Source organism: Macaca mulatta, chromosome 18 (assembly GCF_049350105.2).
Source record: "Macaca mulatta isolate MMU2019108-1 chromosome 18, T2T-MMU8v2.0, whole genome shotgun sequence".
In the NCBI taxonomy this organism is placed as follows: Eukaryota; Metazoa; Chordata; class Mammalia; order Primates; family Cercopithecidae; genus Macaca; species Macaca mulatta.
The window spans coordinates 41102235-41127500 of NC_133423.1; the positions used below are offsets into that span (position 1 = coordinate 41102235).

Consider the following 25266-nt stretch of genomic DNA (forward strand, 5'->3'; position numbering starts at 1 on the left):
ATTTAAAGCAAAAGCAAATCTCAAAGTTGCTTCATAAACAAGATTTATTACAAGACAATAAATTTAGACCCAAATGGCAAGGTCTGTGAGCTTCAATATCTCCTGCCTTATTCATAAGTCACAACATTGATCAAATATAAATTAATGCATGAATGTGTATATTTGTATACAGGAACTCATGAAACCTCAATATGTAAGAATGAAGTAGAAAGCAATTTTATATTATAAACACCTACATTAAAGCATTTAGCTTTTTTTTTTTTTAATTTTATTTTGAGACAGAGTCTTACTCTGTCACCCAGGCTGGAGTGCAGTGGCGCGATCTCAGCTCACTGCAACCTCCACTTCCCAGGTTCAAGCGATTCTCCTGCCTCAGCTACTCCTGAGTAGCTGGGGCTACAGGTGCGTGCCACCGCGCCTGGCTAGTCTGTATTTTTAGTAGAGACAGGGTTTTACCATGTTGGCCAAACTGGTCTCAAACTCCTGACAGGTGATCCACCCGCCTTGGCCTCCCAAAGTGCTGGGATTACAAGATGGCCCGGCAAAGCATTTAGCATCTTAAGAAATCTTAGCCAAGTGGATCTTTGTGAGACTTATGTACATGAATCTATTTCTTACATCTCCCCCTCTCAAAAGAAAAATGTGTGATGAACTATCACTCCTGCTACAGCTTTTGCTTTGGGTTCTTGGCAAGAGAATTGGGAAGACTAAGGAGTGAGCATTACATGATAACTCATGAAAAGAGGTGGAGAGAAGAACTTTCAAGGGTTTCATTTGTATTTCCTTCCAATGACCAACATATCCTGGGAGTGGCTGCTGTATATTTCATTTGGTTTTCTCCCTTGATTGGATTTGTTTTTTTTAGAAGTTCTTCCCTTCAAATAATATTGTTTAAACTTAAATATCAGACAGCAAACATTTTTGTACATTCTATAAGTAAATGTCTAGTTGTACAAGCTATTCACTGACACATTAAAAAAGATTTAGTACCTTTTATCAAAATATCATGAAATGTGTCCGTAAGGCGTATCTCAAAAAGGGTGTCGATGTAGTAAATCAGTGAAAATTGTCCGTTATTGGGAAGGTAGGGAAGGAAAAGATCACTTTTCAGCATGGGTAATGGCAAGATTTCTTCTATAAACCCACCTCCTCCAGGGCTTACTGCTACAAATGTGTTGTTAGAGAAGCAAGACACAGGGTTCTAGGAGGGCTGGGGAAATCTAGAAGTAACAGGAAAAGTTTAGTGTTAGCTAAAAGTCTCTACGCCTTTGATCAGAGGGGTGAGGTAGGACTGTGCAAATGTGCTATGGGCACAAAATGGGGAATGCAAGTCACACTTTAGCCTTCTCCATCTTGGTAACAGCCTAGACAATTTAGAAAAGTATGTGTTCAATTAAAGCTGACTCCTACGAAACGAGTTTAAGGCAATTAGGTATAATAAGTTAATCCAATATAGAAAGTGTCCCGTTATAATTTTAAAATCAAGAAATTTAGAGTACTTACTTAGTAGTACTTGAAATGTGGTTCGTGTGAAAAGAACTGCTGGAAGTATAAAACACACCCTGGTTTCAAAGGCTTAGTGCAAAAGAACTATAAAACATTATCAGTAATTTTATATTGCTTACATGTTGAAATAGTATTTTGGACATATTGAACTAAGTGTATTTATTAAAACTATGTTTCTTCTTGCCTTAAAGGGGTCATTTAGAAATTTTACAATTACATTGTTACACTGTATCTGTAGATATAGGACCACGCTGCTGGCTAAGATTAACCTGGCAGGACTTAGTACTGAAGGGATAGATGGGCCGGTCACAGCCCTAAGATAAAGGAAAGTTAACAGGCATACTTTTTAACAAGCCATTTAAAAATACCCCCTAGAGGCCAGGCGCGGTGGTTCACCCCTGTGATCCCAGCACTTTGGGAGGCCCAGGTGGGAGGATCGCTTGAGCCCAGGAGTTTGAGACCAGCCTGGGCAACAGGGTGAGAACCCAGTCTCTACAAAAGATAAAATTAGCCAGGCATGGTGATGCGCGCCAGGTATGGTGATGCACTAGGGAGGCTGAGGCGGGAGAATCACTTGAGCCTAGGAGGTCGAGGCTGCAGTGAGCCGTGATCATGTCACTGCACTCCAGCCTGGGCGACAGAGTGAGACTCTTGTCTCAACAACAACAAAATAATAACCTATAGAAAAGATAGCCACAGAGTGAGATCACCTGAGCAATACTGTGGGAAGAGTGTCTAGGGAGGAGGAAACGGGGATTCATTTCTTTAAAAGCACCAAAGAGCTGGACAAGGTGGTTCACGCCTCTAATGCCAGCACTGTGGGAGGGCGAGGCGGGCGGATCACTTGAAGTCAGAGTTCGAGACCAGCCTGGCCAACATGGTGAAACTCCGTCTCTACTAAAAATACAAAAATTACCTGGGCGTGGTGGCACGTGCCTGTAATCCCAGCTACTGGGGAGGCTGAGACAGGAAAAACTTTTTTTTTGAGACGGAGTCTCGCTCTGTAGCCCAGGCTGGAGTGCAGTGGCGTGATCTTGGCTCACTGCAGCCTCCACCTCCCGGGTTCAAGCGATTCTCCTGCCTCTGCCTCCCGAGTAGTTGGGATTACAGGGGTGCGCCACCACGCCCGGCTAATTTTTGTATTTTTAGAAGAGACGGGGTTTCACCATGTTGATCAGACTGGTCTCGGACTCCTGACCTGACCTCGTGATCCGCCCGCCTCAGCCTCCCAAAGTGCTGGGATTACAGGCGTGAGCCACCGCGCCCGGCAAGGGAAAGCTCTTGAGCCCGGGAGGCGGAGGTTGCGTTGAGCCAAGATCGTGCCACTACACTCCAGCCAGGGCGACGGAGCTAGACTCCGTTTCAAAAAAAAAAAAAAAAAAAAAGCCCCAAAGAGCTAAAGTTCAGCACCTGCAGGCTGCTGATGTAACCACCCTGCCGGCAGAAAAGCCGGGCCAACGGGGCGTTGGGAGCGTCAGGCCACGAGGGAGGAGCATTCCCGGGTCCGAGAGGGAAGGCCCGGGAGCCACGCGGCTCAGGAAACCGCCCCCGCGAGGGGATAGGAGGATATTGCGTGGCCCCTCCTTCCATGACTCTTCTTAAGGCCCTTCCTCTGAAGGGGGCGATCTCATCCTCAACCCGAGGAAACAATGCCCTCGAACCTGCGCCTGCAGCTCTGCTCCAGGCCGCTCACACAGTGCCTTCCCTAAAAGAACTCAGCCAGACCGGCTATAGGGATAAAGGGTTGGGGGAAACAAATCCAGGTGTGCGCTTCGACCGCAGGCGCCTGCGCCAAAACCCAGCTTGGCCCTTAGTTTCAGCCTCTGCAGCAGCGCCTTCATCCGCCTCCTTTTTCCCGCCCCCGCCGGAGACGTCACAAAGAGTGACGTGTAAAGTGAACAATCACAGTCCCTCTCCGCGCGTGCCGGGAGGAATGGAGAGGGAGGTGGGCGGGGAGAGGACGGAAGGAGTGGGCTTCGGGAGCTGGCTGGTCCCGGTCACCCAATCAGAGAGCTCTGGGGAGGGGAGGGGCGGGGCCCGAAGGAGGGTGGGGGGTGGGGCTGGGGAAAGGAGTTGGAAGGCTGCGGGAGGAGAAGGCGGGCTCCCAGAGATTAAAAACACCCAATCAGAGCGCGCCGGCTTCATTCGGAGAGCGGCGTGGGGCGTCGCCGCCGCCGCCGCGCGCGCCGGGGGCTGGTTAAGGCCATGAAACAAAAGAAACCCTGAGAGGGAGCCGCTGCCACCTCCACCAGCCCGCCCCGCCGCCGTCCCCACCCACCCACCTAGTTACCTACCTTTGCCTCCTTCCCCTGCCCCTCCACCCCGCCCTCTCCGGTCTCCGGGCGGCCCTGGCGCTCCACGGCCCGGGTCCCCAGCCCCACCGCCTCCCCAGAGGAAAGGTGTTTGCGCGCTGAGCAGGGCCCTGGCCCTGTCCGCCATGGGGCTCGCCGCCTGCCGCGCCTGACCCGGCCGCCGCCGCCGCCATTGACAGCGCGCCGCCGCGATGCCGAGCGGCAGCTCCGCGGCCCTGGCCCTGGCGGCGGCCCCGGCGCCCCTGCCGCAGCCGCCCCCGCCGCCGCCGCCGCCGCCGCCGCCTCTGCCGCCGCCCTCGGGCGGCCCGGAGCTCGAGGGGGACGGGCTCCTGCTGAGGGAGCGCCTGGCCGCGCTAGGCCTCGACGACCCCAGCCCGGCGGATCCCGGTGCTCCGGCGCTTCGAGCCGTGGCGGCGGCGGCGCAGGGCCAGGCCCGGCGGGCGGCGGGGCTGTCTCCAGAGGAGCGGGCTCCGCCTGGCCGGCCCGGGGCCCCGGAGGCGGCCGAGCTGGAGCTGGAAGAGGACGAGGAGGAGGGGGAGGAAGCAGAGCTGGACGGAGACCTGCTGGAGGAGGAGGAGCTGGAGGAAGCAGAGGAGGAAGACCGGTCGTCGCTGTTGCTGCTGTCGCCGCCCGCGGCCACCGCCTCTCAGACCCAGCCGATCCCAGGCGGGTCCCTGGGGTCTGTGTTGCTGCCCGCCGCCGGCTTCGATGCCCGGGAGGCGGCGGCCGCGGCGGCGGCGGCGGGGGTGCTGTACGGAGGGGACGATGCCCAGGGCATGATGGCGGCGATGCTGTCCCATGCCTACGGCCCCGGCGGCTGTGGGGCGGCGGCGGCCGCCCTGAACGGGGAGCAGGCGGCCCTGCTCCGGAGAAAGAGCGTCAACACCACCGAGTGCGTCCCGGTGCCCAGCTCCGAGCACGTCGCCGAGATCGTCGGCCGCCAGGGTGAGTGCAGGGGTGGGGAGGTCCAGCTGGGCATGGCCCCGGGCGTGGGTGGGGAGACGAGAGAAATGAGCATGGGACGGAAAGGGCGAACCCGGCGAGGCCCCCAGATCCACCCCGAAGGGGTCTGGGAGGAGCCGAGGGTCGACCAGATGTGAAGATGGGTCACCTTGCGAAAACCCACGCTTTTTCGCTCGTCTCGCCTGGTAAAAAGTGTGAAGTTTTTCGGGCGACCCAGTCCGGTGGTGTTCACGTTACTTGGGCTGTATTCGTGGAACACCAGGCTGGCGTGGCACCAGAAACCTCAGTGAGGTGGTAAAAGGTCGGGCTCGAGGAGTTGTGGGTTCGCTCTTGGGTACGGAAACCTTCGAGATTGCAAGTTTGCGCCGCCGAGTGTCTTCTTTTTAAAGCGTTCAGCCTCCCTTACAAGAACTTGTTCAGATGGAGAAAAGGACAGAAATGGAGGCCTGTAGACAGAGCTCACTGGGGAGGGAAGGGATGTTCAAATGGTCGGTATCACCGCCATCCCCTGCCCCTCCGCTGTTCAGAAACAGCTTTGGAAAAGCAGCCCAACTCACTGCCGCCGATCTTACTGTATTCCTCTCGATACGTTTCAAGTCTCGGAAAGACACACTGACACACTGGCTGTCTTTTGAAACTGTTCGGTGTGCAGGATGAAGAAAAATTGGACACTAAGGTAATTAAGAAACTTCTGTGTTTATACAGTTTTCAGTTAATTCTCCTCTTCACTTGTCAGCACACCAGTACTGCAGACAGACTCCTCCCACATTGTTCAGACAAAGGACCTATGTCTCAGATTCCAGGAGTAGATTTGTGAAGGTGGGGGAAGGAGATGCTTGGGGTACCTCTGTATCCGACATTTTTAGGGAAGGTCCTAAGTTCTTTATGGGAGCTTTTTCCCTTTATGAAAGGGGCAGATGTTACCTGCTGCCACCGCATGACAATATGGTTTAGCCTGGTTGATGCATGCCTCTTTACTGTTAGGTTGAGAGCATTGTTGGGGTCAAATAAAGCGAGATGATGGCGCTGCTGCTTAAATGATCTCATCTTTCCCAAGTGGTCTAAAGTACACATAAATAAGAGGTCTGTCGAAATGGTGGTTTCACATATCAGAGTTGGCTCATTTCTTTCCTATCTGTAGGATTTTAATAAAAACTCATATGAAATCTGGATAAAGGAGATAGCTTATTTCAGACTGCCTGATGATTGGCACTTACCAACACTGTTCAAAGCTGGACCTTTCAATTGAGAGGTAGCTTATGTGTGTTGTTCTTCTGGTTAATGAGTTTCAAATACCTGGTTTGTTTGGTTTTGACGATACTTAGAGTAATAATCCAGGATAAAACTTTTATTTACATGGGATAAAATTACACCATCTCAATTTGCATCAGAATGAGTTGACCATTCATGTGAGAACACTGAGGAATCGCCATGTACCAAGCATGTATTTTGCCAGGTGTTGAGTTTGTGGTATTGAGTTGAGAGTGTGAAGTTAATTCAGACTTTCTGCCCTTAAGAAGATAACAGTCTAATAAACAGTAGAATGGCACTAACTATAGTATATTTAGTGTGACAGAGTATCAGATAGGAGAACATCTACCGTGGAGGGCCTTGGAAAATGGGTAGGAAGGAGTTTAACAAATGGAGATTGAAAAACTGTGGAAGAACAATGTGAGGAGTGGTGTGGAGGACCATCTTCTAGGTATAATTGCCAAGTAGTGTTGTTTTGATACTTGAGGTCTGTAAAGGGGAGTGGTGGAAAAGGGGGAAGGCAGGCGTTCACACCGGAATGTGAAGAAGTCTGAATGCCATATGAAGATGCCACTTCTCAGGACAAGTTGCTTCAGTGTGCTTATGGTAACAGTCTAGGGTAACAAAGGAAAAAACCATTTACGTGCTAGTTTTACAGAGGGACAAGATAACATATTTTATAGATTTAGTTTAATACAAACTTTTGTCCTTCTTTATAGTAGACACCCCGTAAAGCACTGCAGAATGGCCCTTGTGTACATTGTTATCTTTATAGAAATCAATTTTTAAAAGTGAATTCCAAGTTTTTATTTTGTACCAGCTATTACATGATAGGAAATGAGATAAAGCCTTAGTTTTTCTTTTGAGGGCTGTGCTTATTTGGTTAATAAGGAAATGTTGAATTTAATTATGTCTTAGGACATGGAGACAAATTGCTGGCTCTTCCATTTAAACCTTGTATTTTCCCGGAGTTGACAATACTGTTAAAAGTATGTCATCATCCTCTGTCTTAAAAGCAGAAAATCTGGTCCTTTTGCTATTTTGAACCATTCAACTTGTGGATCATTGTACCCCTTTGCCACCCCCATGTCCCAGCACGATAGTAATAAAACCTGTAAAGTTATTTGCTTACTCGTATGGAGAACTAAGTAACTTCTAATGTTCACATCCTTTTACAGTATATTTCCCCATGGGAGAGAACCTGTCCTAAGTGAGGAAAACAGGGCAAATCATTTCATTTTCTTGTTTGCTTTGAGGGAGCTAAATTTTCATCCTTAAGATTAAATTATCCATTTCTGCCATTTTATGTATTACCTGAAGCCACAATTTTCTGTTTGACATCTCTTAATTGATTTTGGAAATAATTATGTCACAGATGGAGACATTTATGACTTCAGCTCTGAAGCAAAGAGCAGGACAAATGGAATTCTGAGTCACATAGACTAGCAACTCATGTAGATGGCCTCTGAGCTCCAGTGTTTTCCTAAACACTAGCTACCGCTTTTGATACCGATGAAAGTTGGCAGAGTGTTTGACCTCGAATTTATACTCCCCAGTAGCATATGGTCATTTGTAAATGTTAAATTGGCCTTGTATTTTAAAGCATTGCATCTATTGTGAAACAACAGTATGAAGCCAGGAACTGAATGTAATCAAAAAAGTTTTAGAATATGGACATCAAAAATAAACCTGACAACAGATTTTAAGACCTAATTTTACAAACTTAGAACATCTCTGTTTTTAAGTATAGTACCTGCAAGACATATTAACAGTGATTAACAGGTCTAATTTTAGTCAGCAGGTTTTTGTTCCAGTTTGTACAGTCATTTATATCCATTTAGACTAAAAAGTGAATTAAAATAGAACTGTGTACCCATTCTTAACTACATTATAAATTAATACTAAATGTCATAAATTCAGTTGTTTAGAGACTTGTAACCCAATATTTTATATTACTATTAGGATAAATGTGTATTTTTCATTATTTTCATTAGACTTCAATTGATGGGATATGTGTGTTCTCTAGCCACATAGTCTAGAAAAGTCATCTCTAGCTTCTTTTTATTGTCCACCCTGTCCAAAAAAATGTGCATACTCCCAATCTCTGGGTTTTTATGTATGACTAGTAAGTGTGCTTAATATATTACACATTATAAAACATAAAATTCTTTATTAACAATTAATACTTTACACTGTTTCAAGTTGTCTTCCCAATTTCTTAGGGTGGAGCCACCCTTCAAGCTCTAACACAACTGAAATAAGGTTTATACGAGAAAAAGAGAAAGCTTGGTCTTGCTGTACATAAATTTTCTCTTCAAGGAGAAATACATATTTCATGAGAATATATAGTTTCAGAATGATGCTACAGCACATTGTCTTTTTCTTTTATGGGGATGAGGGTGCATTGTTGGCCTTCTCTTTGCTTAGTACTATGCTAGGTGCTTTACCAGTGCCGTTTAACCCTGCTAGGTGGTTACTGCCATTTAGAGAGGTAGAAACTGTGGTTTTGAGAGCTAACTTGCTCAAATAGTGGAGTTTGGATTTAGTATAGTTTGACATCAGAAATAAAATTCTTTGTACTCTACATTGCTGCCTCAGTATTGAAGCATTCTGCTCTGGAAGGTTAGTATTTTGGATTAACTTGTGCCCTAATCGTAGGATACTGAATTTCTAGTATGCATAATTTAAAATATCACTATCCAAATTAGTTTACTTGATAAAATTTTGGTGTCTCTGCTACCCACAAGGCACAGTTATAACTGTAATATAGTTCTGTGTCTAGCTAAAAATTCACTGTCATTTGTAGTTCAGAGAGTTAATTTGTGTATATATAGACACTAGCTTTAAAAATTAAGTATTACAATTTTTCTAGGCTTTAAAATTTAAATTTCGTTAATAATGGTTTGTATTAGCTCTGGGACCCTTGAGAAGGGTTCAGTTATTGTAATTGTTTTTGCAAATGGGTGGGGAAATCTACTGCCTTACTTCCTGCCTTATTCAGCTAATGAACTATTCTGATTCACTAGGGAGGAGATGGGAAATGAAGTGGTAGTTCAAGGGTATATTTTGTACCCCTTGGTTACCAACAACCTGAAAATGATCCAGGAAACCAAGTATTTGTGTTAGTCTGTTAGAGATTTCTACCTAGAAAATTTTCAAACAATGTTTATGGGTTGGAATTCTAGGTGGTTCTTCACAGCGTAAGTTTTTAAGGAAAGGTAGCATTTAGTTATAAGGTAGTGCTTAATATATTGCTGATTTGGTTTTGAATACTTTTGCCTTAAGCTGATTTAAAAAATGTTTTAGTATGTGTATTTTAATATAAAAATACGTGTTGTAGCTACACCAAACTGCCTGTAACAGTCTCTGTTCGGCTGTGGTATATTGGAAAGAGCCAAATCAGAAATAGATATTCCTGTGCCAATAACTCACTATGTAATCTTGAACAAGTCACTTAAACTCCCTAGGCTTCAGATTCCTCTTTTGCACCTGGGCCTAATCGTATCTACAATTCCTGTAGAGACTCTGGAAGATACACAAAGAAATTGACATATATGAAACTATTAAGTGGTAAGCACATTACTTTTGTTAAGGTAAATCTGAAATTAATTGGGAACCACCGTTTAGTTATGTCCGCCTTTTTTGGCTTTAGCAGATAGTTTCACTCATTGTATTCTTCTAATGTAACAACTAGAACCAACAGATATCTGAATGCCTTTTAGATACCTGGCACTTCTGTCAAGATGGGCTTGTTACGCTATGGTTAACAAAGAACTCTACACCTCAGTGTTAAAAACAACCACGGTTTATTTCTTGTTCATAGGGGCTCTGCTCATTTTAGTCATTCAGGGACCCAGGCCAACAGCAGCCGCCATCTCCAGTATTACTGATCTACCATTGTGCCAGAAGATGAAAGACTACGGCATAGCACATACTGATCTTAAAATGTTAGATCCACAAGTAATGCTTATCACATCTGCTCATATTTCATTAAAGCAAATCGTCTGGCCACACCTAACTTCAAATGGGTGAGAAAGTATATTACAACTCTGTGCCCACAAGGAGAGCCATGATGACTACCACAGTCCTATTTTATAATTTATAGGATTCTTATAGAATTTTAAACAGTGTCACTCCTGCCATGTAGAATTTGTAACCAAACTCAAGATGAAAAAGTAGATAATGTTCATAAGATACTAAATGAATGTATTTGCACTTAAAAAAAAAAAGCTTTTTAAGAAGCTCTAAATAGATCATGGATAATTATGTTTAAATCTCCATTGATATTCAGGTGATCCTTAAGTGATATGTTTTTTATTAAACTGCATTCTTAATGCTTCCCAAATAGCTTATATACCATAATTTTTGGATTTACTTTTAAAATTTTTCCCATGCTACCATTAGTTACTGTATAGAGACAAAGATTAAATCTGATATTTAAGCCTTGAAAATAATTTTCTAATGTTAAGATTACCAAACCCAGATATACTAAATTGAATGTATGCATAGTCTAATACTGTTTGAGTAGTTCGAGTCTTTGTTCTATAACTGACTTTGAGAATTTTGAGTTACACTAACTATAAGACCTCTTCCGTGCCAGTGTTTGAGATGTAAGGACAATTCAAGTGTTTGTTGCCCTTGTCCAGTAAGTGCGGACTACAGTTCATCATTGCATGCAGAGAAGCCTGGTTTGGTCACAAGTAAAGTTGTATCATGGAATAATAAGACTAAGCCTTAAAATAATAAAGAAAATCCTTCAATGAAAACTGCAGATGTAGTTGAAGGTAAGCATAAAGAATTTGGTCTTGAACGTGATTGAAGGGGAAGTGGGGAGGGAATGGCTTCAAACAACTAGAAAAGATCTCCCAAAATGGTTACCAGTGTAAAAGTGTATATTTGTATTTGGGGCTCACCTTTTTATTATTATTTCTCTTCTCTGTGCCTCCCTTTCCCTTTGCCTTCTCTTCTGCCTTTCTACCAGTGCCATTTAGTATAATGCAGGAAAGGACGTTGAACTTGGAGTTAGAAACCTTGCGTTTTGCCACTTGCTGCCTGTGACCTTGGATAAATCACTTAACCTCTCTGAGCCTGTTTTTTCTTCTGGAAAAAACCTACTTCATCTACTTGTTCTTTCAGGTTTCTCTCTTCCCTTTCCCTCATTTGTTGTAAGGATCAAGTTTGAGAAGATAGCATTAGTAGAAATTGACAGTACAATTGAAAGTACAGAGATGATAAATTATATATCAGATAAGGTAAATTTTTACTGCTAAATTTCTTTTATACTCTGAACAAATGCTAGTTAAAGCCAAAAAAATGTGATTTTGGTAAGTTTTTCCTAGGCTATACCAATAAATTACGTAAGTTATATTTTTTAAATTTACAATATGTCTTAAAATTTATTTAAAATCAGAGCTTTGGAAATGTATTTTCTGGCAAAGAACCAAGCAAGTCTGGAAGAGAATCATTTACAAATGAATCTAATTCCATTGTATGGTAGGTACCGAAATAGATAATTCTAAGGTTTCTGTTAACATTCTCTAAAGAGCATGAACATAATTTCAAGCTCCCCAGTTAGGAAAACTTCTGCCTTTCATCTCTAATTAACACCCTCTTCTGGTTTTTTCTTTCAGGTTTACCGAAAGGCCAAATAATAAACCTTTTCATTAAATATTTTTTATTGTCTTGTCTAAAATAAGTGAAAAAAGAGAGGTTTTAGATTTAATTTAACTTCTGTTTTTTAAAATACCTTGTACATGCAGGGAATTCTCCACTCCTAAAAATACACTAGAAATATTCTTACTGGGATTTAGGAAAATAAGACAACTTGAGAGAACGTTGGTTTAGGGGTCACTAGTTTATAACTGGACAATTTTAGGCTTCGATTTTCCTCATGTCTAAAATGAGATTTAACTAGGTGGTCTGTCACAGTTCTTATATTCTGATTTTTGTCCAAAGGGAGTCCCTAAAATTACGTAAAAGTAAACCAGATTTCATATTACCAATTAGATAGATTGACTTTGCAAAATCTTCTCAATTTTGCAGAGTTTATAGTATGTTTTATCTTTAGGAGTATTTTTTAAATGTTAACTCTGTATAAAAATCAGTTCACTTGTCTTTTAATAACAAACTTGTGTCAGGCACTGTGCAAAAACTACATGTATGATCTCATTTAATCCTTTCTTAATTCCACCAAACAGACAACAATTCTATAGAGGTACAAACAACTTACCCAAGGTCTCAAGCTGTTATTGTTTGAGACTTCAACGTACCTATCTCAGTAAGTGGTAGAACAAGTAGACAAAAATCAGCAAGGATATTGTAGAAGATCTGACTACTGTCACCAACCAGCAATATAAGAAAAGAAAAGAAAATAGGTCACTATCTGTACGTGAACACGTGTCACTAAATACTTTTAGTGCTTGAAGTTAATGCAAGTCAGTGAAGGTAGAACTGAATCTTAGTCATCTTTGCATTCTTAATATTGGTTAAAGTACCTAAAACAAAATGGAATACTTCCTGTTTGTTTTATTGAGCTGAATTTTTAAATTATAAACTTGCCATTTCATTGTTTATCATTGTACTTTCCACATTGTGTTAATTGGGGGTTTCTTCCCTCTTGCCTTTATTCTCAGCCTTTTTTTTTGAGACAGGGTCTCACTCTGTTGCTCAAGCTGGAGTGCAATAGTGCAATCTCAGCTCACTGCAACCTCCGCCTCCCAGGCCCAAGTGATCCCCGGTAGCTGGTACCATAAGTGCACACCACCACACCTGGCTAATTTTTTGTATTTTTGGTAGATACAGGAATTTACTACGTTGCCCAGGCTGGTCTTGAACTGAGCCGAAGCTGAGCTCAAGCAGTCCACCCGCCTTGGCCTCCCAAAATGCTGGGATTACAGGCGTAAGTCACCACACCCATCCAAACAGCTTTTTATTTAAGGACCCAGTCAACCTCAAGTTGTTTGGCACTTTTGTTTGAAGTACAGTAGATGCTACTTGATTGAAGGCATTAAATGTTTATATGAATACTGATAATGAAACTAAAATCACATAAATGAAGCTGTTTGAAGTATTGTCATAGTAATCCCTAAAGTGAGACAAACAATATTCTTCACTTGAAATAGCTACAAGGAGGCCACTTGAACCCTAGAAAGGAAAGCTATTAGTTTTATATTGTGCATTTAGGAATACATTGCATTCTTAAATTATTACTTAAAATGTTGAATTAATGTTGTGTACACAAGAAACATTCTTACTGGGATTTAGCTGATACTCATCAGTGTTTGAAGATAGAATACAAGAATTGATTAGTTGAACTAATGGCAATTCCATATTTGCTGTAACACCTTAATACAGTATTGTATGTGCTTCTATAAAATGAAAGGAGCTTTTGAATATTCTGTCTAGACTCTTCCAAGGGGAAAGGGACCTTATTTTGTATAACATTATTAATACGACCCCCTCATTCATTCTTATATATCATGAAACTTGTGAGATGATTTAGGGTTTTTTTGTTTGTTTTTGTTTTTTGGTTTTGGGGTTTTTTTGAGACGGAGTTTCGCCCTTGTTGCCCAGGCTGGAATGCAGTGGCATGATCTCAGCTGACCGCAACTTTGCCTCCCAGGTTCAAGCAATTCTCCTGTCTCAGCCTCCCAAAATGATGTGTTTTTAGGGGAAAGTCGTATGATGAAAGGAGTGTGGAATTAAGACAATTTGGGCTAAGTACTTAACTGAATAACAGGCATTGTAGTAAGCATGTTTGATACATTTTTTCATTTAATCTTTGCGAAAAACAAATGAAGGAAGTATCTTTAATCATAGTTTGCCCTAATGTTGAAACAGCAGGTTCCCAGTCCTGCAGATAGTCAGTTTTTTGCTCCTTGAACTGGACCTTGAAGGATTCATACATGATAGCTGTAATAATGAGTTGTGCGTATGTTTGTATTATTCTTGAGTTCGTGGAGCCTTTTACACATAGTTTTATCTTTTCCAAATGGCCATGTTTGTTATTCAAATAACTCCGGGAGGAAAAGGAATACTAGGAGGATTTTCCAGGTTATGTAAGGAAATAACTGAGCAGAGATAGAAGAGGAACAAGACATATTTGGGGGATGAAGTCTGGGAGAAGGTAGGTTATGGCCACTTAAAGTGCAGAAGGGGTAGGGACTTAATTTCAGGCCAAAGAGTTTTATTTTTCTTGAAGGTAAGAAGAGCTACTCAAGATGTTTAACTCCCCTCTCTTTACCCTTCAAAACAAAACCTCTTGGGAAATTTTTGAAGAAAAACCCCAAGGACTACCAAAAGTGAAAATATATACATGATGCAATTTTGGTGTTTGCTTGTAAGGGTTTGAACTTTCTTCAGTCACCTTATATTTGTAGCTAATGTATGAAATGAATGGAAAACATAATTTAGTTTCTAGAAAACAAATTCCTTTTTGCAAAATCTACAACACAAGTACTTGATGTTCATAACAGTGGTCATACATAGCCCCAGACTTGCATTCTGTCCTTCATTCTCAGCCTTTTTCTGTTTATTATTGTGATAGGCTTTGCGGTGAGTCCCCCGTCTTGTCTCTTTTGCATCTTTTATGCTCCTACTAGTCTTAACATGCATATCTGATTATGTTACCTTCTACCTCCAATTTTTTCTAGTCTACGATAAAGTCGAAATTCCCTTGCCTGACATCGAAGACCTCTGTCTCCCCATCCAGCTTTATCCCTGCCATTCTACCCTCCAGTGACTTGAAGTTCTCACACTACTGAACCCAGTTGTCTGACTGTGCCATCCCGTACTCTTGATTCCCTGCTTTTGCACTTGCAGTTCCCTCTGCTCTCCTTCCCATCTGGCAAAACCGCTGTCTTTAAGCCTCAGTTCAAATGCCTTTAAAGCTTTCTTTTATTTACTGTAAGTAGTAAAGTCATCTCCTTTTGTATGTACCTACTGCTTTGTAGGTACCTTTAAACCAGTTCTCGTATTCAGTATTGAATTTCCCTCTAGACTGAGCTTGAGAGCAGAAATGATGCCGGTTCATTTATACCACCTGGAAGTAACACTAGCATCTTTATAGGGAATTTAACATGTGAATGGGTAAGTTCAGGCATTAGGCTGCACTTTATCTCACAATTGATAAAATGCTCTTAAAGTTCACCCAAGCAGTGATTTTGCTGGGAACACCTAGGATAAGTGGAAGCTACTTTTACTTGTGTATCACATACCAAACCACTAATCTCCCAGCATAAACGTAATCTCCTAGTAAAAGGCATTGTAAACTCTTGGCTTATATATTTTCTCCCTATTTGATATTTTTATTTTAATATTTAATTGTTTATTATAGAGATGGGCGTCTCACTATGTTGCCCAGGCTGGTCTCGAACTTCTGGCCTCAAGCAGTCCTCCCACCTCTGCCTCCCAAAGTGTTGCGATTACAGATGTGAGCCACCACACCCAGCCCTTATTTGATTTTTAGCTTTATCCCTTCACCTATTCCAATGCTTGTTGATTCCCCAAACCTTTCCTGACCCTACCTTATGTCTGTTCACTGCCCTGGCCTTCGGGTTACTATTCCTGAATTGGGATTTAAAAGCTAGATGCTTGGAAGAAAAAGGAAAATAATTGAAGGAAAGGAGAAAGATAATGTCATAGGTAGAGTAATCCTACCCACCCAGAGAAGTCCATGTCCAAATCCCCCAGGAACTCTGAACACGTCACCTCATTTGGCAAAAGGGATGTTGCAGGTGTTTATGCAGATGCAATTGAGGGTATGGACCTTGCTTTGGGGAGCTTGAGATCATCTGGATGATCGTCTGGGTATAAACACATGAGACCCTAAAAGCAGAAAACCTTTCCCAGTTGGGTCTGAGATCTGAGAAAGAAGATTTGAAGCATGAGAAGGACTCAGCCTCCGTTGCTTACTCTGAAGCTGAAAGGAGTCACAAGCCAGGGAATGTAGGTGGTGGCCTCTAGAAGCTGGGAATGGCCCTCAGCTGACAGCCAGCAAGGACGCTCAGTCCTTTCACTGCAAGCAATCAAATTCTGCCAACAACCTGCATGTGCAAGGAACTGGATCCCTCAAGCTTCTTGCAAGGAACACAGCCCTTGCAAACACCTTGATTTTAGCCCTGTTGAGACCCATATCAGATGTGTGACCCACCGAACTGTAAAATAACAAATATATGTAAAAAAATAAATTTATGTCATTAAAGCCACTATGGGAACTTGTTATGGCAGCATTAGGAAACTAAAGCAGGTAATAGGGAATTAAAGGACAGAAATATTTTTGGACTTGAACTGTTGACAATTCCATATTTACTGTTAACACCTTAATGTAGTAGTTTATGTTGAAAGCTGCTTCCTAATTCTTTTTTTTTTTTCCTTTTTTTTTTTGAGTCAGGGTCTCACTCTGTTGCCCAGGCTTGAATGCAGTGGCACGATCTCAGCTCTCTGCAGCCTCGACATCCTAGGTGATCCTCCCAACCTCAGCCTCCCAAGTAGCTGGGACCACAAGTGTGCACCACCACGCCCAGATAGTTTTTTATATTTTTTGTAGAGACGGGGTTTTGCCATGTTGCCCAGACTGGTTTCAAACTCCTGAACTCAAGTAATCCTCCTGCCTCAGCCCCCCAAAGCATTGAGATTACAGGCTTGAGGCATCACACGCGGCCAAAAGCTACTTATAATAATTCTTGAGAGACTTCCAGAATGTCTTTTAGAGTATTGAATAAGAATGTAATATATCTAACATTTTAGTCTCTGCTCTCTTGGGGCAGTGATTGTGGAGTTTTTAAGGGCTCTGAGAATCTCTAGTACTTTTTATTGCTTTGTAACCGTTACTGCTAATTTAGCAGCTTAAAACAACATAAATTTATCATCTCCATTTCTGTAGGTCAGAAGTCTAGGCATGGTGTGCTGTTCAGGGTCTCACTGCATTCAAATCAAGGTATTGGGCAGGACTGCAGTGCTTATCTGCGGCTCATGTCCTTACCCAAGCTTGCTGGTTGTTGATAAAATTCATTTTGAGCAGGGGCTGGGAGATGGGTGTTGCAGGATGATGACCTCCACCTCCATTTTTCTTCTAGCTCACAGCTCCTAGAAGACACTTGGAAGTTCCTTGTCTTGGGGTCACCATAGGCAATTTACAACATACATTGTTAGCTTTCTTCTTCCAGGTTAGCCAGAGCACATCTCTCTGACTTCTTTTCTGAGTCATGCTAGGAAAAAAAATATATATATATATTTTAAGAGACAGGGTCTCACTCTGTTGCCCAGGCTGGAGTGCATTGGTGTGGTCATAACCCACTGCAGCCGTGACCTCCTGGACACAAGCAGTTCTTCACCTTATTAGCCTCCCATGTAGCTAGGACTCCAGGGATACACCACCATACATGGCTAATTTTTTTTTTTTTTTCCGGTAGAGACAGGGTCCTGCTACATTGCTCAGCCTGGTCATGAACTCCTGGCCTCAAGCAGTCCTCTGGCCTCAGCCTCCCAAAGTGCTAGAATTACAGGCATGAGCCACCACAATCAGCCAAAACCTCTGCTTTAAAAAAACTTGTGATTAGGTCAGGCCCACCCAGATAATCTGGATAATTTTACTATTTTAAGGTGAACTGATTTGGATTGTAATTATATTTGCAGAGTCCCTTCACAGGGGCCATGTAGGTTGGTGTTTGTTTAACTGAAAGTATGTGTACACTAGGCCCAGGAATCTTGAGGAACCGTCTTAGGATTCTGCCTATCATACTGTCTACCATAGCTTTTTAAAGGATTTAGTGGTGAATGATGAACAGCTCCATGGACTTTTATTTTCTGCTTAATTGTACATTACTGGTGACCTAAATGTTAACTCAATTCTTTATCACATGGTGCTTTTTCTGTTGGGAAGTGGTATAGATAGGCCATGTGGTCTTTTTGCTACCATCTAAATGAACTGTGGTTTAAAAACAAAAACAAAACTTGAAAAATCCTGTTCTAAGTATCCAAGATGTGTTGCTGGTGGCTGGAAAATAAATAATGGGTTTTTAAAATTCAGTGTTATAAATATGTTTGGGCTCTCTGGCCTGCACAAGCTACTTTAGGTGACCATAGAGCAGAACTATAGTATTGCCATTTTCAACTGTATGAAAATTTCATCTGTAAAGTCAGATCTTAAACCCAGGTTTTCTCAGTAATGCCACATTCCCTCCATTTCACTGTCACTGTACTGGTTCTTAGTTGTAAGTACGTCATTTCACATGTGCTATGGAACTAGAAAGTGGCCTTAAAGATGATATTGTGTAGTGGTTTTAAGCTTTTCTGGCAGGAAAAAGAACATTTTATATTGCAGCCCATTATATATTTCACTGAAACATTAGGAACATAGTGAGTCCTTTTTTTAAATGCTAATTGCACCCACTGAATTGATACTGCAACCCATGGTTTGAAAAACACTGAAGATTACAAATCTTTGTTTTAATTTCTTTTCTTTTTTTTAGATTTTTAATTTCTTTTCTTTCTTTTCTTTTTTTTAATTTATTTCTTTAATTTCTTTTCTTTCAACCCCTCTCCCAGCAACAGAGGACCTCCCCGTCTTAATTTCTAACGCTAGGAAAAGCCTTATTTATTTACCCTGGAGTAAATAAATAAATACCCTTACTTATTTACCCTAAATAAAGATACCCTTATCTTTATTTACCCTGGAGAAGCAAGGCAGAATCCTTTACTGTATCAGGGAGTGAGAGGACCAGAGTTCTAGCTGCAGCTAAAGGGTTTTAAGGTGAAACGTGGCCCCAGCAACAGTGATGTAGGAAGGGAAAATGGGTTCCTACACCAGTGAGGTAAGTTGGAGACTCTTTTTTTAGGGAATTTACTTCCAAATCAAGATAAAATTAGTTCTTGACCTCCAAACAGTCTAGTCTAGACTTCCGCCCATTGATTACCTTGAATACAACTTGCCATACATGGATTTTTATCTCTAGCTATAAGAAGTGTAGTCCTCACATTTTTAAATTTCAAAACTTTGTTCAACTTTGAGGCTACGAAATCGTTTACCCTGCTGTTTGTGTGCAGTAGGTCCCCCCTTATCCAACAGGGATGCCTTCCCAAGACCTTAAGTGGATGCCTGAAACCACAGAGTACCAAACCCTATATATACATACTATGTTTTTTCCTATATGCACATACCTGTGTAACATTTGATTTATAAACAAGACAGAGTAAGAGATTAACAATAATAAAATAGAACACTTATAACAATGTACTGTAATAAAAGTTAGGTGAACGTGGTCTTACTCTCAAATATCTTTTTATACTGTACTATATCCACCTGCATTTGGACTATGGTTGACTGAAAGGAGCTGGAAATGATAGAAAGTGAAACTGCAGATAAGGGAGGGGGGCTACTGTAATTTAAAATAATATCAGTAGTACTAACCAGAAGTCTAATCAATATGCTAAGACTAGTGAAGTGTATCATTTCTGTATGTTTGATTTGTTTTTCTTTTCTAACTTAATTTATTTGAAAAAGTAATGTGTATGTATGACTCAAAATTTATTTAAAAAAATAAATAAGAATATACAGTGAAAACTGCCTCCCTCCTTCCCTGTCCCCCTAAGTCAACCAGTTTTATAAGTGTATAGCATACCATTATATAGCTGTACCAGCCTCATGCTAATTCAATAATTATAAAATACAGAAGTTACTTTGTACTTGTGCACATATTTCTACAGGATCAATTCTACAAGAAGATTGTAGAAATGTAAGAGTACATGGGCTTATAACTGTGATAGCTCTTAGAGGGCAGTTTATGCTCTCACAGCTAAATATGAGAGTTCTTTTCCCCACTCTTACTACCATTGTTATAAGGTTTTTGTTCTTTGACAGTCTTATAGGTGGAAAATAATAGGTCAGTTCCCATGAAAATGGGAATTTCCATCTTCAGAGCCATTTGTATATTTACTTTGATGTTAGCTGTTTCTTTCACCCTTTTATTGGGTTTTTGTTGTTTTGATTTGTAGGGGAGAGATGTGTGCGTGCGTGTGTGTGTATGTGTGTGTAAGAAAGTGAGAAAATGTTATAAATATTTTAGGTTTTTTTTACTTTGTTTTTGGTGACTTGTGCCATGTAGCAACTTAAAAAATACAGGCTAATATATCATAATACGGCTTCTGAATTTTATGTCACTCTGAGATTATAAATTCTATGATTTTTAAAAATATCTTTGAGTTTTCAAATAAAAACTCAATTTAAAGTACCCAAAAAAACTAATACCTTCGTCACCTGCAAAATTACAAAACAAGATTGTTTTTTCTCCTTTAGTTCGTGTCACCTTTTAAAAACTATCTATTCGAGTAGTCCCCAATGTTAGAATGTATTTGTAGTTGAGAAATCATGTTAGTTGTTTGGAACTCAGAATATGTGTTCCTATAGAAACAATGTTATGATTGGTGAGCTTCCCTATAATCCCTAATCTGAGTTTAGGGTACTATAATCAAAAGATTTAGGGAAGTGAAGAAATAGTTTCCTCTATCTTTATTGACAGTGGCTTAAACAGGGTGGGCGGCTGGGGGCGATGGCTCACACCTGTAATCCCAGCACTGTGGGAGGCCAAGGCAGGTGGATCACCTGAGGTCAGGAGTTCGAGACCAGCCTGGCAAACATGGTGAAAATCTGTCTCTACTAAAAATATATTTTAAAAATTACCCGGGAGTGATGGTGGGCACCTGTAACCCAGCTACTCGGGAGGCTGAGGCAGGAAAATTGCTTGAACCTAGGAGACAGAGGTTGCAATGAGCTGATGTGGTGCCACTGCACTCTAGCCTGGGCGGCAAAGTGAGACTCCATCTCAAAAAACAACAACAAAAAAAAACCCCAGGGTTGGCTTTCCTGTCTTCCTGTTACTTTTTTCCCTGATCTGCAAAACCTAATAAGCACATGACCCTTTTGGGTGTAGACCAGGCCTGTGTCCCAAGAGTGGCCCATGCTCAAACCATTTGTCTTATCTGTACCCAATGAACCATGCATTAAACACCTATTTATTAATACCAACCATAGGCTAGGTAGTGTTCTGTGGACCCTCAATCATATTTCCTTAGTTAATAACATGCCTATTAGGTATTTAACAGAAAATATTCTACTAAGGATGTGACTGGCAGTTGCTTATAGTATCAGAAGTGTTTGATTAAGGGATTTTTACGTCGTTTTCTTTTTTCTCTTTTGTTTCTGTTTTTTTTTTTTTCTTTTATTTATTTTCAATTTTCTAATGGTCAATATTAGTAAGGAATGAAAGGGACCAACCCTAGACCCTTACACTAATTCTACCTTTGTCCTTAATGCAATTTGCCCGTGTTTTTCTGCAGAATAACGTCTGTCTTTTGTTAGGAATGTAATTGTGGCTGACTGCCTTCTTGCCACCTTGTCAAGTTGTAGCCCACTGTGAACTTACATATCCAAATAATAACTCCCCTAAGTATAGAGTATGACCAGTTCTGTATTCATATACCCCTTTCAGAATTTCTTAAGCATCAATAGAAAGTGATCTCAATTCTGTACACCAAACCGTTCCTGCTGTGCTGAATGAGGGAATCTCCTGGACATTTAGCCTGTATAAATGATAAGTAGATGTGGAAGTTTCGTTGTTCTCTCTGGTCTTCTAACTGATTTTTCTACTGTGGAACAAAAGCAGATACAGGCTGAAACTTCTAATCTGAAAATTTGAAATCCTAAATGCTCAAAAACCCTCCGATTTTGTTTTGGAGCTCCAAAATCTGAGGCTTTTTGAGCACCAGCATAGTGCTCAAAGAAAATACTCACTGGAGCATTTCAGATTTTCAGATTAGGGATGCTCAGCTGGCAGGTATAATGCAAATACTCCAAAATCTCAAACATTCCTGGTCCCATGTGTTTTTGGATAGGGGATAACTCAACCTGTGTAGTCAACACCTAGTGGCTTGGGAATGCTTTGGAAGGGCAAACAAACGAGTCCCACTTTGTGCAAAAAAGTGATCAGATCATGTGCTTTATTAGAAAGCATCGGCCAGGCGTGGTGGCTCACCTGTAATGCAGCACTTTGGGAGGCTGAGGCGGGCAGATTACAAGGTCAGGAGTTCAAGACCAGCCTGACCAACGTGGTGAAATCCTGTCTGTACTAAAAATACAAAAAATTATCTGGGCGTGGTGGTGCACGCCTGTAGTTCCAGCTACTTGGGTGACTGGGGCAGGAGGAACCTGGGAGGTGGAGGTTGCAGTGAGCCGAGATCGCATCACTGCATTCCAGCCTGGGTGACAGAGCAAGACTGTCTCAAAAAAAAAAAAGCCTCATCTGACTAAAGTGGTATAGAGAATATTAATTTATTAAGGACAAAAAAGGAAGGGAATATTTAAGAAAAAGACATGCTCAGATTGTGACACTTAGCTTCAGTAGCACCTAGCTTCTCCTTTTTTTTTTTTTAAGATGGAGTTTCACTCTTGTTGCCCAGGCTGGAGTGCAGTGGCACAATCTCGGCTCACTGCAGCCTCTGTCTCCCGGGTTCAAGCAATTCTTCTGCCTCAGCCTCCCAAGGAGCTGGGATTATAGCACCTAGCTTTATTTTGATGAACTAAGAATAGTATGATATATTCATGAGAACACATCTGTCCTGGCAAGCTCAAGTTAGGGTCTTTGAAAAGTATAACCCCAGAGTTTTATGCCTTGATGTGTACTTGACATTTTAAGTTACAGTTTGAAACCCTCTAATCTTAACATAGTTGGCACTAGTAATCTGTGATTACTCAAAAAAAAAAAAAAAAAAGTTGGTTAAAGTGGGGCATTATGTAAAGTTATACATATGTGTCTTAGATGTTTTATTTTAACTTAAATATACTTAGGATTTGTCAAGGCCTTTTGTTTCAAATTGTGTCTGTCAATCAGAGCAGTCCTTGAGTAAAACCATACCCAGCACCCACATTCCATACAATCTGCAGTATCTGTTTCTTTTAAATGGAGCAGGACTTTACAACGATTACAAAATCATTCTATGTTACTTTTTTTTATCCCAGCCCTTTATAGCTGTCTCACCTATTCATAATTCAATAGCAGCTTTTTTCTTTAAGATGCTCTTTAAGATACTCGTCTTTTTTGCATTGATGTTTCATTAGTTTATGCAGTAATTCAGATAATTCAGTTACTAGCATGAGTACACCTAGCACAAACAACATGGGAATAAACAAAACTGAATCATAGCAGGCCTAGAATTTAACTGGTGGGAGCAGAAGTGAGATGACCTACTAGCCATGAGCACAGTGTTTTTGTCATCAATTGAGTTTTACAGAGGAAAGAGTAATGTTAAGTTAAAGTGATAAGATAATTAGGTAGAAGTCAGTTTAAGAACTTCTGTAAGATAATTGTGAAAATAGAGGTTCTTGGACTAGCAAAAAGACCATAGATTTTAGGTCAAACTAGGTTTACTTCTGGCTCTGCCACTTCCTAGCTTTGTGAAAAACTCTAAAACTTACCCATAACCAGATACTTAGCTTAAAAGGTGCATTCTGTGATTTGTCTTTATATATATCATTGAAGTACATGTTGATTCTTATGAAATGTTTTCTTTCTAACAGGTTGTAAAATTAAAGCACTGAGAGCCAAGACAAACACGTATATCAAGACTCCTGTTCGTGGTGAAGAGCCCATTTTTGTTGTCACTGGAAGGAAAGAAGATGTTGCCATGGCCAAAAGAGAGATCCTCTCAGCTGCAGAGCACTTCTCCATGATTCGTGCATCTCGAAACAAAAATGGGCCTGCCCTGGGAGGATTGTCATGTAGTCCTAATCTGCCCGGTCAAACCACCGTCCAAGTCAGGGTCCCTTATCGTGTGGTAGGATTAGTGGTTGGACCCAAAGGAGCAACTATTAAAAGAATTCAGCAGCAGACCCACACTTACATAGTAACTCCGAGCAGAGATAAGGAACCTGTCTTTGAAGTGACAGGGATGCCTGAAAATGTCGACCGAGCACGGGAAGAAATAGAAATGCATATTGCCATGCGTACAGGAAACTATATAGAGCTTAATGAAGAGAATGATTTCCATTACAATGGTACCGATGTAAGCTTTGAAGGTGGCACTCTTGGCTCTGCGTGGCTCTCCTCCAATCCTGTTCCTCCTAGCCGCGCGAGAATGATATCCAATTATCGAAATGATAGTTCCAGTTCTCTAGGAAGTGGCTCCACAGATTCCTACTTTGGAAGCAACAGGCTGGCTGACTTTAGTCCAACAAGCCCATTTAGTACAGGAAACTTCTGGTTTGGAGATACACTACCATCTGTAGGCTCAGAAGACCTTGCAGTTGACTCTCCTGCCTTTGACTCTTTACCAACATCTGCTCAAACTATCTGGACTCCATTTGAACCAGTTAACCCACTCTCTGGCTTTGGGAGTGATCCTTCTGGTAACATGAAGACTCAGCGCAGAGGAAGTCAGCCATCTACTCCTCGTCTGTCTCCTACATTTCCTGAGAGCATAGAACACCCACTTGCTCGGAGGGTTAGGAGCGACCCACCTAGTACAGGCAACCATGTTGGCCTTCCAATATACATCCCTGCTTTTTCTAATGGTACCAATAGTTACTCCTCTTCCAATGGTGGTTCCACCTCTAGCTCACCTCCAGAATCAAGACGAAAGCACGACTGTGTGATTTGCTTTGAGAATGAGGTTATTGCTGCCCTAGTTCCATGTGGCCACAACCTCTTCTGCATGGAATGTGCCAACAAGATCTGTGAAAAGAGAACGCCATCATGTCCAGTTTGCCAGACAGCTGTTACTCAGGCAATCCAAATTCACTCTTAACTATATATATATACATAAATACTATATCTCTATATGGACTCGTAAAGGCATGGGTATAATGGTACCCCCCAGTAAACTTCCTAATGATTTCTTATGACTGTTATCAGGCTTTATTGGGATTAGGCTAAAGTTGTTAGTAAACTTATAAAAGGCTGCTATGGTAACACTAAACCTAAGTGGTCTCTTGTCTATTAGTTTGGTTTGAATTATTAATACTATCCTGTAGACCCAGAGACATAGTTTATATAAGAATTGCTAAAGCTGAAGTTCAACTTGGCTGAGTGAAGATAATCATAGGTTGTGTGAGCCTATGAGAAAAGTGTATACGTCTAAGATTTCAAAACAGTGGGTCCCAAAGCCTAACCACTTTAAGAGTTTATGGAGGGTACTTGGCATTACAGACGATTCATACACTTCCAGTGCTGCCTTCTTTACACTG

At 41.5% G+C, this 25266-nt stretch overlaps 1 protein-coding gene across 1 annotated transcript in view; it reads left to right on the forward strand.

The window, feature by feature from the left end:
• Positions 1–3711: 3711 nt before the first annotated feature.
• The window catches only part of MEX3C (mex-3 RNA binding family member C), a 22917-nt gene continuing 1362 nt past the window's right edge, over positions 3712–25266 (forward strand). The window contains exons 1-2 of the mRNA XM_015121992.3: positions 3712–4763; positions 23602–25266. The exon at positions 23602–25266 is cut by the window's right edge and continues 1362 nt beyond it. Coding sequence (XP_014977478.2) covers positions 4010–4763; positions 23602–24827 — 1980 coding nt within the window. The 5' untranslated portion in view covers positions 3712–4009 and the 3' untranslated portion in view covers positions 24828–25266. The remainder of the gene's footprint in view (positions 4764–23601) is intronic.